This window comes from Enhydra lutris, unplaced genomic scaffold (genome assembly GCF_002288905.1).
Source record: "Enhydra lutris kenyoni isolate GAN:26980312 unplaced genomic scaffold, ASM228890v2 scaffoldscaffold2, whole genome shotgun sequence".
NCBI classification, from domain to species: Eukaryota; Metazoa; Chordata; class Mammalia; order Carnivora; family Mustelidae; genus Enhydra; species Enhydra lutris.
In genome coordinates this window covers 7,500,203-7,516,000 of record NW_019154086.1, presented here as the reverse complement: position 1 = coordinate 7,516,000, position 15,798 = coordinate 7,500,203, and the positions used below count along the sequence as shown (strand labels likewise).

The following is a 15,798-nucleotide window of genomic DNA, read 5'->3' as shown; positions in this document are numbered from 1 at the left end:
GGTAGTAATGATTGTCTGGCTTCAGTCCAGAGGCAGACACCCCTGACTGGAAGATTCTGAAGGAGGATTGATCTGCAAGGGGTGAGAGTGAGGGGACAGATGTCTTGGTGTGGTAAGAGAAAAATAGAGTTGGAAGAGACCAAGATGCCCCCTCAGGGTATGGGATAGGGCAAATCCTCTAGAGCCCAGCGTGCTGGAGCCACCCTGGGACTGGATGCCTTGGGGGACTAGGATAGGTATGTGTCTCCACATAATCAACTCACCCTGAACCCAATGGGCTTAGCCCCCTGTTGTAAACCTAGACCCCTCTGGGCTGTCTCCCACTCCCCCCCGGGCTGCTCTCAAGCCAGGCCTAACTGCAGCCTTAGGAGGGTCCCCATTTCATCTGCTCACTGTTGACTTGATATTGTTCTTTAAATCCACTGTCCGTTCACTCACTCTTTCTTAGCTTGACCCAATCAGTAATATGAAGTCACAGGTCTGAATTTCTATTTGTATTTCTTTCTAAAATATGTTAAAAATAAAATACTTCACTATTGAATTAAACATTCATTCAGGTGCGCCTGAAGTGATCTTGCGTACATTAGTGGTACTTGAACCGTCCTTGGCAAAGTATCCTAGTAGACTGTGTTAACAGGGTTGAGAACAAAGCCAAAGGAGGAGATTCATTTTGTTTTTATTCCCAGGATTATTAAGCAGGAGAGGGCTAGAGCTGTCTCGTCACAGAGAACTAGTAGCTGAGAAGTTTATATCTTTTATTTATTTAACAGACTCTTCTTATGATGCTTCAGTGTGCATGCACTGATCTAAATGCTTTTCAAATCTTTACTCATGCAGTCATCTTAACAGCCCTATGAAATAAGTAGTAATATCCCCAGTTTATAGAGGAAGAAACTAGAGCGCAGAAAAAAAGTAAGTAACTTCCCCAAGGCCACACAACTAGTAAGTGGCAGAGCTTGATTCTGCATCAGAAATCTGGCTCCAAAGTCTAAGGCCTTAATCAGGCAATTGTAGGTGTTACTATTATCGTCACCATTGCACAGATACGTCCTCTCTGAAGGAGATGCTGAGCCTTGGCAAACTATTGAGGTGATAGGGCTTAGCCCCTTGAGAGCAGGGTAAGGTAGAGGCCAGCGACCTCTGCTGACAGCTGGGAGAGTGGGTCAGAGGAGAAAGGCTGCTCTCCAAGCTCACCCTCTGAGGTTCCAGTTGGTGAAGCCGGAGGACTCCCCAACTCCCATCTGGTCTCCAGAAGTATTTGTCAAGCTAAGGTAGGCCAGACCCTCTTAAACTGCTGCAAAATGGAGGAAGAATAAACATTTTCAGCACTGAGGGAGATGGGGGATGGCGGCTAGAGTGGCCTCGAGGTGGGCGGGAGCAACTTGGGAAGTTGGGCTACCAACTGTGTTGTTCCTCGCTCTATGTCACATACTGCCGTGCCTCTGGGCCTTCTCCTCAGAGCACATTGCTCTTCCCTTGTCTTCCCCACGTGCATATTGCCCCATCCTCTGCATTGAGCTTTGAAAGTTATGGCACTTTATCCCATTTATCGTTACACCTACCCAGCTCCTAGCCAGGACCTGACACCTAAGAAATACTCAACAGATGTTTGTCCAGTGCACACATCTGCTGCTCTTATGGTTCTGACCACTTCCCACTTGCCATATTCTTGCATGAACTATCCATTGGGCCATAACCTCCAAGGACAAGGCAGGCTCCTGGTCTGATGCACCTTGAAGTTTATATAGTAGCAAGCACAGGATTTAAAACCTGCTGGGTTCTTACCAAAGGCTTTTTAATTGAACAACGATGGACAATGAGTGATGTGCAGATTTGTTTGGTCCCTGCCCTTAGAAACTTACACCAAGTTGGAGAGAGAGTATGGAAACTGCTAAAAATTGGCACAGCTAATAGCTTTTATTGTAAGCCAAGATCATGCCAGGCATTCACAAGTCCCACTTACCAGGGTAAGACAAAGATTTGGAAAAGTCAAGAAATTTCTCTAAGCTAGGAGAGCTAATATGTGGCAGAATTAGAGCCCAGATTTGTTCAACTCTGCTTGGGGCACGCGTGTGTGTGTGTGTGTGTGTGTGTGTGTGTGTGTGTGTGTGTTAGTGCTATGCAACCATGAGCCATTCATCTCCATGATGGGAGAGGGAGGCCTGTCTGAGGTCCCCCAAGGCTGTTGCTGAAGATCAGCTGATTGTTATGAGTCAGCAGAGCCTTGGCGACCTGTCGGTGACCCCTAGAAAGAGAGGAAACATCTGTAGCATTAGAGCAGCGTGGTGGGGCCTGCTGGGGGTGGGGGTGGTGTGGTGGGGACTCAGCAGCAGTTTCCCACCACAGGGAGACCCTCTCCAGAACAGGTCAGTCTCTGCCATGCGACCCACATACCCCATTTTCCTTTGGGCCCCAGGTCCCATATTGGACTGCAAGCTTAGGGTATCTTCTGGCCAGCCTGGCTGATGACTCTGAGCTATCTCCATGTCCCTTCTTTTCAGCATGTTCTATCCTTGGGCTTTCTGCCATTGTGGGCTTGACCAGAATGATTAGAGCTGCTTTCCCAGGGTCTTTGTGGGGTTGGAAATGGTGGAGGAACCAGAGCTAGATGGGAGGGAGAAGGGCAGGCTCGGTCTTTGAACTTGACTGTGAGTCCAAGAATGTGAGCAGCATAAGGAGCCAAGCACGTTCCCGGCTCTGGGCAGAAGCTGATCCAAGAACAAGGAAGGACTAGGCTTCCCAGTCTCCTTTCTTGCTGTCTTCCCTCTCTGCTTACAACCCCAGGCGTGTGTCTTCCTCTTGCCCCTGATCACATCTTTCCAGCTCTGTACTCCTAGAGTGTTTGACACAGTCTGGGGTCCTCAAACTTTTCCATTCCTTTCCCTAGCCCCAAACTGTAATCGTGGTCTGACTTCTTGCCTTGATGTATCCCCTGAGCCAAACTACATGCCTGTACACATCCCACCCCCTCCCTGCCCACATCACTGTCTCCTCCCCCCACTACCACCACCCATACGGGTCCACATCATCTGTCATTGTAAGAGAAAAAATGTGAAATACCATGGAAAGACCATAGGTTTTGCAGTCAGGCAAGCTTGGGGTTGAATTCCAACTCTGACATCTTCTAGCTCTGTGACCTGGAACAAGCTACTGAATGTTTCTCCATTTCTTTACTCATAAAATGAGGATCTTGTCCTTACAATGAAGGTGATGTGAAGATTATACATTCTAACTATAGGGAGATATGATGGTATAATAAGTAAGAATAAAGGCTAAAGAATCATGCTGACTAGGATTCAAATTCCAGTTTTTATTAGTGTGTGACTGTAAGTGAGTTTCTGAACCTACTGAGCCTTAGTTTTCCCATTTGTATCTATCTTAGCATTGCTGTGAGTAGTAAATGACCCAAGTAAAGTGTTTAGCTTAGTGCTTGGCCCATGATTCATGCTTAGTAAATGAGAGCAGTTGGTACTGTTAGCGTAATGGCAGTGGGGGATGTTCATTAGACACCTTTTCCCCTTCTCTTTCCTAATTTGCTTAAACTCTTCATCCACGCCTCCCAGAAGAATATCAGGATTCCCAAGAAGGAAAAGACAGAAATAAGGGTGTGCTTTTTCCTAGTTTAGGGTCAGAGGAAAAGAGTAAGTTCAGCCCAGAAGAGCTATGTTGGGACTGGATAACACACTCTTGGAATTCTAGGGAGTAGCCACATTTATGGGGGACAGCAATTTGTCAGGTGTAATTTGCAATCACCTGATAACTGAGGGGACACCCTAGGATGGCATCTGGCCTGGGCAGGGCTGGTGTCTTCCTGGTGGTGCTAAAGAGCGGTCCCTGGGTGACCCCCACTTCTGCTCCCATTTGAATACGCTTAGACTGGTGACATGATTCCCAGTTTAGGGTGGATGGGCCCTTGAGTTAGGATTGTGAGGACCCTTCCATTTCCACCCTAGAAAGCTCGCTCTGATACCCCCACCCTTTCCCTGCAGAGTGGTGAAGGAGGAGATCTCTGACGACAATGCCAAGCTGCCCTGCTTCAATGGCCGGGTGGTGTCTTGGGTAAGGAGCCCTCCTCAGCCCTCTTTCCTCCTGCGTCCCTGCTGTGGACTAGACAGGAAGAGCATTGCTAAGATTATAGCTAGTGGTTTTATACTTCAATATCTGACTCTCCCCTGAGTTTTCTACCTGAATTGTTTCTCACCCCAGATTCTGTAGCCTTGGTGAAAGCTGTGGGTGGGGAGATGGAATGTGGGGAAGGGAGGGACAGAAACACTCATCAGAGACACAGATGTCTCCTATGCCCTTTGAGGCACTTTGCCGCAGGTTCCAGCCAACCTCTGTCTGGGACCACTGACCCTTGTTCTCTGCCCCCATCCCACTTCAGTAGCTTGTGCCTTCCATCCTCCCCATCTGTGAGCAGTGAGTCCAGTCGTCGTCCCAGCTGACTTTGCACAGTCCTGTCTCTCCTGCCTCCATATCCCCTGGTTCATTCTCCCCAAGTCTGCATGCCATGCCGGAAGCCAGCTATCTGCTGTTTCCCTGGTGCCCCTGTACCATACTACCACCCATTCTTTCCCTGTCAGCTGGTATCTGCCGAGGGCTCCCACCCAGAGCCAGCTCCCTTCTGTGCCGACAACCCATCAGAACTGCCACCGCCCATGGAGCGCACAGGAGGCATTGGGGACTCCCGGCCCCCATCCTTCCAGTGAGTGTGGCCTGAGAGTGGAGCGGGCCCATGGGGGAGGCCTGCATCAGCTCAGCCCAGGGCTAGGGGGAGGGAACCCCCAGCCTGCCCCCTCTCCCACCAAGTCCTCTCTTCCCCACAGCCCTCATGCTGGTGGAGGCAGCCAGGAGAACCTGGACAATGACACAGAGACGGACTCCTTGGTTTCTGCCCAGCGCGAACGGCCACGCAGGAGGGACGGTCCAGAGCACAGTGCGTCTTCCCTGAACAGACGCCTTTCCTCCCCATCCCTACGCCTTCCCTCATTGCTTCCATTCAGCTACCCACTTCTTTGCCCTTTCCTGAGCTCTGGGTATGCCTGACCCCAGTGCAGCCCCAAGCCCAGCCTTGTGCCTCCCTTCCCTGCTGCATGGGCACTGTGAACACAGCTACCTCTGTTCCCTGCAGCAACCCGGCTAAATGGAACTGCAAAGGGGGAGCGGCGGCGAGAGCCAGGGGGTTATGATAGCTCATCCACCCTTATGAGCAGCGAGTTAGAGACCACCAGCTTCTTTGATTCAGATGAGGATGACTCTACTAGCAGGTGGGGCTTTGGTTTCATTGATACTATGGGGCAGGTGACCCCCGAGGAGCCCTGACCCCACCTTCCTCCCCCCAGGATGGTGGGACCCTGGGAGGGCTGTGGGCTTTGCATAAGGGACTTGGGCCCTGCGGTGCCTCTTGTGGGGCAGGGCTGGGCCAGCCTGGTGGGGAACGACTGTGGGCCCCCCAGGTTCAGCAGTTCCACAGAGCAGAGCAGTGCCTCACGCCTGATGAGAAGACATAAGCGGCGGCGGAGGAAGCAGAAGGTTTCGCGGATTGAACGGGTACGGGAACTGAGAGGCCAGGGATGGGTGGGGGCAGACTGAGCCCTGTGCTGGCAGATCCAGGCTGTGTGCTTCCTTAGACCCCCTTCTTTTGGGCCAGTGTTTGAGCCTTAGGGGGAGGGGAGGCCGAGGGCTGAGGAGGAGCTAGGTGGGAGCAGTGAGTTCTTGCCACCCCTGCATGCTGCTCAGTGCCTCTGTCTATTTCAGTCCTCATCCTTCAGCAGCATCACGGACTCTACCATGTCACTCAACATCATCACTGTCACTCTCAACATGGGTGAGTCTGGTGAAACAATACTCTTGAGGGCCTACCTACTGTATGCCAGATACTGGGCAGACTTGAGGAGTTCAGAGAGGTACAAGATATGTTCCCTGCCCCCGAGGAGCATTCTCTCATAAACATAAACCAGTACATCAACTGACCATTTCAGTAGCTCACTATCAGGGCTATGACAGAGGTAAGCACAGAGAGCTGTGGAAATAGAGGATGGCATCAGGGAAGGCTTCCTGGAGGAAGTAATTCCTGATTCCTATCCCCCTTCCCTTTTTCAGCCATTGCTTTTTCACTCTCTGATTTCTGCCCTAGGTGCTGTCTTTAGGAGATAGCTTAATATAGTAAAAAGAGCCCCAACCTTAGAATTTAAGTCTGAGTTGAATCCTGGCTTTGCAACTTAATGGCTTAGAAAAGTCATTGAGGTTCTCCGAACCTCAGTTGCCTGCTTTGTAAAATGGGACTAAGAGGCCCTGTGGCAGAGCTGGCAAGGACTAAATGGAAGTATGCGTGACCATACTGAGTACAGGGCCTGATTCAGGTTCACTGAAACGTTAGTTCCCATCCCTTTCCACCCTTTTCTAATAAGGGACTCAGAATTTGGGTAGGAACCTTATTCCCCTCTTAAGGTTGTGTCACTCTCTATAGAAAAGTACAATTTTCTGGGCATCTCCATTGTGGGCCAGAGCAACGAGCGTGGTGACGGAGGCATCTACATTGGCTCCATCATGAAGGGTGGGGCTGTGGCTGCGGACGGACGCATCGAGCCAGGAGATATGCTGTTACAGGTACCGCTGCCCCCGGAGGTGGTGCTGGGGTTGGGGCGTAGGAGGATAATCCCCATCCCTGTACCGGCTCATTTAGAGACCACTGCTTGGTAGGGGGAAGACCTCCTGATCCATTAAGCTCAGCTTCCCTACCCATCTCCCCAGCCCAGCTGCTTATCCCACTTCTGACCCTCTCTCCCAGGTAAACGAGATCAACTTTGAAAACATGAGCAATGACGACGCGGTCAGGGTCCTGCGGGAGATTGTGCACAAACCGGGGTATGGATGGGACGGGACATGGGAAGGAGGGAGCAGGCACTTCTGGCCGTCAGGCAGGGGGCTTATCTGGACTCCATGCATCCAGCCCTCTCACTAGGAGCCCCTTTGCTTTCAGGCCCATCACCCTGACTGTAGCCAAGTGCTGGGACCCAAGTCCTCGTGGTTGCTTCACACTGCCCAGGAGTAAGTGGTTGGGGGACTCGGCCCTAAAGCTGGTGCTTGGTACACGTGAACCCTGTCTCTCCATACTTCTCTGTTCCCCTGAACCCTCATACCTTCCCTGTGGGGCCTGGCAGTGGGCAGCCCCTGACTCTTCTCCTCCCTGCAGGCGAGCCCATCCGGCCCATTGACCCTGCAGCCTGGGTCTCCCACACTGCAGCCATGACCGGCACCTTCCCTGCCTATGGCATGAGCCCCTCCCTGAGCACCATCACCTCCACCAGCTCTTCCATCACCAGCTCCATCCCTGACACAGAGCGTGAGTGTCCAGCCCTGCCCCCTAGGCCCAGCAGGCAGGGCCGGGTGGGAGGGACTGATGAAGGCCCACATGGAGACTCTTGCTTCAAAGTCAGAGGGGGCTGGAGAGGGGGCTGAGTTCATTCCAGCTACCTCACACTGCAGCTTCCCTCAGTGGACACCCGACCCTCACTAAACAGTGTTTGCCTCTGAGCCTGTATTGAGCACCCTGTGAGCCTCAGTTTCCTCTAGTAAAATGGGACTAATGATATGCACTCTACTGGGTTCCGGGGCGAGGGAGGGAGGGTTTAATGAGAGGATATAAGTGAGGCCCCCATCCCAGGATGTGGCATGAAGTAAGCACTCAGTAAATGACTGCCATTTTTACTGTAACACACGTTATACACTATGCTAAGCACCTTCATTTATATTATTTAATTCTCTCTTCAAATATCCTTGCAAAATATGGGGCACCTGGGTAGCACAGCTGGTTAAGTGTTGGACTCTTGATCTCAGCTCAGGTCTTGATCTCAGGGTTGTGAGCACAAGTCCTGTGTTCAAGGCTCCACAATGAGCATGGAGCCTACTTTAAAAAAAAAAAAAAATCCTTGCAAAATAAATATTAAAGTCCCTATTTTTACAGAGGAGGAAACTAAGTGTCCTAGAAGTCAGTAATGTGCCCACCATTGGTCCGTAGTCATTAGATGGTAGAGCTGCAGAGCAGACTCCTCTCTACCTAACTCTGTAGCCTCTTTCTGCCTCACCATTCTGCTTCCCAACCCCAGGCCTAGATGACTTCCACCTGTCCATCCACAGTGACATGGCCGCCATTGTCAAAGCCATGGCCTCCCCTGAATCTGGGCTTGAGGTCCGTGACCGCATGTGGCTCAAGATTACCATCCCCAACGCTTTCATCGGTGAGAGGGCTGCATGGTGGGATGAAGGACGGGATGGGGAGTGATGGGGCAGGGCAGGCTGGGGGCTGAAGATCTCCCTTGGGCCACTCCCTTGAGTTGGAACCAGCCCCAGCCTTGTGGCTTCTGGGAGGTCAGAGGAGCCCAAGTCAGGTGGGCCTCCCAGTCAAGTGGTGGCCTTGCCCCCAGGCTCGGATGTGGTGGACTGGCTATACCACAACGTAGAAGGCTTCACGGACCGGAGAGAGGCTCGAAAGTATGCCAGCAACCTGCTAAAAGCCGGCTTCATCCGCCATACTGTCAACAAGATCACCTTCTCTGAGCAGTGCTACTATATCTTCGGTGACCTCTGTGGCAGTACGTGCCTCCCCCACCTCCTTGCTCTGTCTGCTGGCTGGGAATGGGGAGGTGCACAAGGATGTGGCAGCAGACCTCAGGGAGCCCCCATGAGGCATGAGCAGGCAGCCAGGCTGGGGGCCCAGCTTGAGGCCTGACACAGGCCTCCCTCTCTAGTAGAAGCAGAGCCCATTTAGGCCTTTTCACCTGCTCTGCATCCCCATCTTGGGGCTGGCATTTTCTAAGTGCCTCCTCTGTTTCTGGCCTATGCTGGTTGTTTCTGAGCATCATCTCACCCTCACTCAGTTCTCACAACCCCCGCCTCCTCACCTTCGGGAAGATGGATCACCGTCCCTATTTCAGCCGAGGAAACTGAGACTTAAAGAAGTTAAATAGTCCACCCATTCTCACAGCCAGATGCAGAGGAGTTAGGCCTTGGGTCCAGGTCTTTCTGGCTCCAGAGTCCTTTTTCTTGCTATCATCTGGAGCTGCCTAGGTATGTGGTGTTGCAGAAACATTGCCTTAGCCAGGTCAAACAAAGATCCTACCATTGGCCCCTAGTCACCCTCCCAGCACCAAGCAGGTTCCACCAAGGCAGGACCTGGGGCTAGCCTGAGGCCCCAAGTCCCCAGCCTCCTCAGACCCTTGAGGATGGGCTGTCTTGGGATGAAACTGAAAATAAACTGTCAGGGCCAGCTTAGACAGGACTCTGCAAGCTGCCCCGAGCATTCTGGACTTGGTCCTGAGAGAGTGCAAAGCCAGTGAGGGCTTTTAAGGAGGAAAGGTCTTCAGGGAACCCCCCTTCTCCTCCTGAGCATGTAGACAGCCCTTGGGAAGAAAGGGGAGTCCTCAAAACAGGACAGCATTGCTCAGGGCTGGGAGCAGAAGCCCCCTCCCAGCAGCCGCCTCTGCCTCAGGGAGCCTTTTGTCTGCCCAGAGATGCTTGCTGGCTGGAGTCCAAAAACTGACTTAAAATGCTTCACGTGAGGTTCTAAGACTAGAAAGGCTGTTGCTGCAAAGCACAAGTTCATGATGGAGGGTGACGGGGTGCATAGGGTTTTGGAGTTGGAGAGTTCTGAGTTCAAATCCCAGCTCCACCCTCTCTGTGTGAACATGGTAAGTGACAACCTCTCATTGCCTCAATTTCTTGATCTGTAAGTTGGAGGCAACAGTAGAACCTATCTCAGAGTTGTTTGGAGGTTAAGACAGCATGTATAATGCTTTCAGTACCATGTTTGGTTCACAGTAAGTGCTCTAAAAAAGTTCTCCATTATTCATAAATTTAATTGATTCTAAGGTGAATATTTCTTTCACATTTCAATATCTCTGAAATTGGGGTGCATCTTATAATTAATGGCTTCTTAGACACGATCCTGTGTGGTTACTGTTGTTATCATTAGCAGAAATCAGCCCTGGCTCTGAACCTCCAGGGACCCTTAAAGCTTCTCAAGGCAGCTGTGGTTTTTGCTCAAGAGATGTTCTATCCCTGGGGCCTCCTGGGGCCTTATCCATGGGCCAAGGCCCCTCAGAGGCCCAGCTCAGGGATATGTTGACAGGTCTTTTTCTTCTCACTGGCCAAGGTCTCCTCAGCCTCCTCAGCAGGAAAGAATTGGGGACCTGGGATCCCCAGAAGCCTCTAGTCATTCCCCTCAGGACAGCAGCCTGGAGGTTGAAACAGTCACCAGTCCTTGGGGCATGAGCCATGGCCAGCCCCTGCTCCTCACCATCACCATCCCCCATGCTAGCTGCAGGCCTTGGCAGTCTGATGGCTTAACTGGTAGACTCCACAGACTGCCTCAGCCCTCTCACATCCCCTCTCCTGACCTCTTCTCTCCTGGAAACTTGAGCTGACTTACAAAGGGCTCCATCTGTATCCAACAGCTGGCTGGTAGGGCAATTCCAGCTCTCTTAGAGCTCTGGGACCTGGTATGACGAGGTGTGAGCAAGGGGTGTCCCAGGTAGGTCATCACTTCTGGTGGCCCCTTGTATTCCTTTTCAAGTAGTTCCAACATTGGTGTGGGCAGCCTTGGCCTTAAGGAGTGCACGATTTCCTGGGGGAACCAGAGTCGTGAAACAAGTATTGTTAATACTGTGAAGAATGAGGCCTGGCTGGGAATGGGGTGGAGGGCACAGAGGAGGCACCTAAGTGGTTCTCTTTCTGAGGCCTTTCCACTGTACCCAACAGCACCAGAAAATCCATTCGGGCCAAGTCCCTTCTGTACGGGGGCGCTCTGAAAGGCCTATGTTTGTTCTGGCCTATAATGGGTACTTTTTTTAGTCCTAGGTGAAGGGAGAGGGCAAAGTTTCACCTAAGTTTCCCCCAGCTGCTCCCTACTCTTTATTAATGACTCACCTGGAAAGGTAAGAAGAAAATAATTAACTCCTAGCTTCTGCTCTGGCCACAGTTTGGATTGCCCTCAAGCAGGTCATTTAACCTCTCTGGACTTCACTTTCCTCATCTGGAAAAAATGTGACTGATGCCCTCTTCACAGGCTGGTGGTAACATCTGCATGAGGTGAAGGGCTTTGATCATGCCTAATGACTTGCAGGTTTGCAGTACCTGTCTGCTAGTTCAGCTGCCCGCACTCCCCTAAGTGAACAGAGAACGTTGCCCGTTTAAGTCTTCTGCTACTTCTTCCAGTTTACTAAGGAAGGAGGAGAAACTGTCAGACCCCTGGAAGGGGGCCTTCCTGGGAATGGGAGTTGGGTGTCAGGATTGGGCATTGAGCATCTGAAGTGGGGGCTTAAGGCCTTCCTGAGGAGGGTTTCCCTTGGTGCTGTGTCTACAAGGGTCTCCCTCTCCACCATCTCAGATGGGTGGTGGAGGGGGTCTGAAGAAGTAAGAGATCTCTGACCTGTGCCTCCTCTTATTTTGGGGATAAACTACCACAGGTGTTAGGTGTCATCGTAAATGTGCCCAACCCAACCTAGAGTGGGGACCTCTGTCTCCTGACCTAGGGGTGTGGGGCGTGGGATAGACCCAGCTCATCTGGCCCTCTCCTCCCCTCCACAGACATGGCCAACTTGTCCCTCCATGATCACGACGGTTCCAGTGGTGCCTCTGACCAGGACACGCTGGCCCCTTTGCCACACCCAGGGGCCGCCCCTTGGCCCATGGCTTTCCCTTACCAGTACCCACCACCCCCACACCCCTACAACCCGCATCCAGGCTTCCCAGAGCTGGGGTACAGCTATGGTGGGGGCAGCGCCAGCAGTCAGCACAGTGAAGGTAAGGCAGAGGCAGCGATGGTGGGGGCACAGGAGAGCCCCGAGCCGCTTCTGCAAGCTCTGAGCATCCCCCACCCTGGGCCTGCCTGTACCCTACAGGTAGCCGGAGCAGTGGCTCCAACCGTAGCGGCAGCGACCGGAGGAAGGAGAAGGACCCGAAGGCCGGAGACTCGAAGTCGGGAGGCAGCGGCAGCGAGTCGGACCACACAACCCGCAGCAGCCTGCGGGGGCCACGGGAAAGAGCACCCAGCGAGCGCTCGGGGCCTGCTGCCAGCGAGCACAGCCACCGCAGCCACCACTCAATGGCCAGCAGCCTGCGCAGCCACCACACGCACCCGAGCTACGGTCCCCCTGGCGTGCCCCCTCTCTACGGCCCCCCCATGCTGATGATGCCCCCACCGCCTGCGGCCATGGGGCCCCCAGGAGCCCCTCCGGGCCGCGACCTGGCTTCTGTGCCCCCCGAACTGACAGCCAGCAGACAGTCCTTCCGCATGGCCATGGGAAACCCCAGTGAGTTCTTTGTGGATGTGATGTGAACAGGGCCCCTCCCCCACATCGATCCCGCTCCCCTGGGCAGCTGCGTCCCTCTCTCCATCCGTCCTTCTTTTTTACTTTGTCTGGTACCTGAAAGGGAAATAAATTGAACTAAATTCAGGCGCGCTAACTGCTCGCTGGGCGCAGTGAGGGCTGGGTGCACCCACCGGTCGCCACTGCGGCCCCTAACCTGCCACCAGCCCCAGCTTGTCCCCCTGCCTACTAACTGCTGCATAGGCCTTCCCAGGATGCTTCATGTCCCTGAGCCCCGACTTGCTGGTGCTGCTCCTTATTTCTGACACACACTTCAGGAGTTGACCCCAGCAGACCCCTTTTGGGCCTGCTTGTCCCTTCATCCTCACTTTTCCCCCCTCAGCAACCTTGCACCATTCATTCTGCTTCATCAGCCCTCCATTAACTGCATCCCTTCGAGCATGTGTGCCAATCTCCTAACTTTCCCCCTCACAATACTGACACCAAAAAATACTTGATTCATCTACTCCTCCTGCTAACCACCCACCGCACCCCCCCAGGGCTGCCTCAGTACTATACCTTAGAGCCGTAGTCCCTTCCAGTAAGCATCCAAGCTATCCCAGCCTGTGCGGACCTTTACTGGAAGCCCAAGGGCCCCCCCTCAGTTGCCTGAGCTGCTGGTGGCTTCCAGGAAGCATATCCGCTCTACCCCTATACCTGCAACCCCATGCCCGCCCTGTGTGCTGGTTCCTTCAGACCCCTAACCCTACTAACCAGCAGGCTCATCTCACCTCTGGGCCTGAAACATTTCTTTTCTTTCTTTTTTCTTCCCTCAATTTTTCCTGGGTCTGGAGCAGCCAAGAATTTCGGGCTGTTTGACTTTCTGTGAGCCCCCAGCAAGGGGAGGCCCAGCCTCCGAGGAGACCAGGAACCCTGCTTCAGCAGCCCCTCAGGGCTTCCCAAGGATGTTCAGCTCCCACACCCCCACCTCAGCATGCTGAGTCATTAGGCTTTTGTGGAAGGCTTCAGCCTCTCACCCATATATGAGAGACTCTGTTCCCCTTTCCAGAGCGTGCCCCATTCCTCTCTCTCTCTTTCCCTCTCTCTCTCTTTCTCTCTCTCTCTCACAGACACACATACACATATGTGCCTATGTAAGTTCACTTAAGCCTCAAGGCTGGTCCCTACCCAGAGGGCTGGACCCTCTCTCCCAGGTTGTAGGGCTGGTTCCCTGACTTCCCTCTCCCCTTATACCCTTCAAACCTCCCACACATGTCCCCATCATCTTTCTACCTGGATAAAGCTCGTGAATTGGTGCTCAGGTTAGGCTCAGCAGAGGACTCCGCAGGCAACTGGCAGGTGGTTCTCACCCTGACCCTCACCCCATACACCCTTCCCTGATTTTACAATCACAGAAAAAGGTTGGGCAAGGGACTTCTGGGACTCCTACTAAAGTGCCAGGTTTTATTTTTTACCTTATTCTCCAGTTGAAGCAAATCATGACTTTCTCTTTAAACCTCTTCTGTAAATTCTCCTGGCTCACCTAGCCATCCATATTTTTAGGACTGGGGTGTCAAGAGTAGGATTAAGTCTTAAGCTCCAGGCTTTGGGGCAAACTAGGGTAGGGACATTTTTGGCATTCATTCATTTAACCAATACTTCCTGGGGTTTTTGGTGACCAAGGGCTGTGTTAGAAGCATGACTCGGTCTTTCCTGCCTTCTAGGAGCTCTAGGTTTGCTCCCAATCCAGGCCATGGCTTTCTCTAGCCACCACTACAGGGCTGCCTCCCTACTTTTCCTTTTCTGACTCTGCCATGTTCAACTCCACTATCGCTCATGTTCAACTTCACTATTGCTCATGCCTTCAGTGTTGGTGCTCCCAGTGTTCAATCTTTGGTTCACTTCTCTCTTTCCTCTATGTTTACTTTCCAAATGATATCATCTATCCTGATGTCCTCAATTGTCCCTGATACGCCGGTGATTCTAAAACACATATCTTCAGCCACAATTTGCCTCCAAATCTGAGATCTGCATTATCACCCACTGGACATCAACATGGACATATCCATATGGACTCAACTCATTTCCCCCATCAAGTATGTTCCTGAATTCCGATCCTGGTGATCTTTATCACACTCTACATAGGCACACCAGCTAGGAACATGTATGGGCTTAGATTCCTCCTCATATCTTACGAGTCAGCATATCATATCATTCCACTCCAAAAATCTTTCTTAAATATGGTCCTTTCTCTCACCTCTGCCTCTACTCTAATTCACAGGAGCATAGGATTTGGAGTCAGGTTGTTCTGGGTTTGAATTCCAGCTCTACTACTTTTTGGTTTCATGATAAGAGAGTTATTTAATCTCTCTGAGCCTCAATTCCCTCATATGTAAAATGATGATAATAATACCTACCTCACAGGGTTGTTGTGAGGATTTAAATTAGATATTGTACGAAAAGTGCCTAGCACAGTGCCTGGCACAGAGTAGAATAGGTGCTCAATAAATGGTAGCTATTATTATTATTATCATTATCATTATTATTATTATTACTTACTCTAAATTGGTAGGGTATTAGTGAAGATAAAGCTTTTGGGAAGGTAGCAGTGAAGCTTTGGATGCTGGTTCAAGAATTAGAAATGCCACTATTCGATCACTCAGTGGATTCACACTGTGATCACCATTTGAAGGAGAGCAGATCCTCATCCTGCCACACCCTGGCTTGTAGCAGGAGGATGCTGGGACAGTAGGGTTTGCAACCAGGTTTGCCTTTTTTTGCCCTTCCTCCCATGGTAGGCTCAGCAGCAGTGAAGGCAGCAGGGCATCTCTCCCTACAGAAAGAGCTAACAGATTTTCTTTAGGTCCTGCAAAAGTCAAGTAGGCCTTTCATGTCTGAGGGTTTGCTCTGTCTCTTCTTCTCAGCTTGGATGTGAAGATTAACTCTGTTCATCAGAGAGGGGATTTCAAATTCTGTATCCAGTTAAATTAAACCTGCCAACGGTGGGCACCTGGGTGGCTCAGTCAGTTGAGCGTCTGCCTTCAGCTCAGATCATGATCCCAGGTTCCTGGGATTGAGTCCTGCTCAGTGGGGAGTCTGCTTCTCCCTCTACCCTTCCCTCCTGCTTATGCTTTCTCTCTCTCCCTCTCAATAAATAAATAAAACCTTTAAAAAATAAATAAGAGTAAATAAATAAACTTGCCAACGGTTTTTTTTTAAGATTTTATTTATTTATTTGACAGAGAAATCACAAGCAGGCAGAGAGGCAGGCAGAGAGAGAGGAGGAAGCAGGCTCCCTGCTGAGCAGAAAGCCAGATGTGGGGCTTGAACCCAGGACCTGGGATCATGACCTGAGCCAAAGGCAGCGGCTTAACCCACTGAGCCACCCAGGCGCCCCTTGCCAACAGTTTTTAAAGCAACATATATGCTGTCACTAGAAGGCACACAGGTGCTGGGCTCCAGAAGTCACATACGTATAAATAGCTGGGAT

The 15,798-nt window shown here is 51.7% G+C and overlaps 1 protein-coding gene across 1 annotated transcript; it reads left to right on the top strand.

Moving 5' to 3' along the window:
- The first annotated feature begins 1,344 nt into the window (after window positions 1-1,344).
- Window positions 1,345-14,833, top strand: LOC111149303 (dishevelled segment polarity protein 3). The gene is made up of 15 exons (XM_022506296.1): window positions 1,345-1,367; window positions 3,990-4,059; window positions 4,584-4,705; window positions 4,827-4,936; window positions 5,132-5,267; window positions 5,457-5,550; window positions 5,758-5,827; window positions 6,470-6,609; window positions 6,791-6,867; window positions 6,983-7,050; window positions 7,196-7,345; window positions 8,109-8,240; window positions 8,427-8,594; window positions 11,587-11,802; window positions 11,901-14,833. The coding sequence occupies exons 1-15, from the start codon at window positions 1,345-1,347 to the stop codon at window positions 12,335-12,337; spliced, it is 2,013 nt and encodes a 670-aa protein (XP_022362004.1). The 3' UTR covers window positions 12,338-14,833.
- The last annotated feature ends 965 nt before the right edge of the window (window positions 14,834-15,798 follow it).

What these genes read in the sequence shown, in the direction of transcription:
- LOC111149303 (XM_022506296.1), top strand. Translation starts at nt 1,345, where the DNA reads ATGGCGGCTAGAGTGGCCTCGAG. An exon ending in TTGCTTCACACTGCCCAGGA is followed by an intron (nt 7,051 to 7,195) that starts GTAAGTGGTTGG and finishes TCCTCCCTGCAG; the next exon opens with GCGAGCCCATCCGGCCCATT. An exon ending in CTTCGGTGACCTCTGTGGCA is followed by an intron (nt 8,595 to 11,586) that starts GTACGTGCCTCC and finishes TCCCCTCCACAG; the next exon opens with ACATGGCCAACTTGTCCCTC.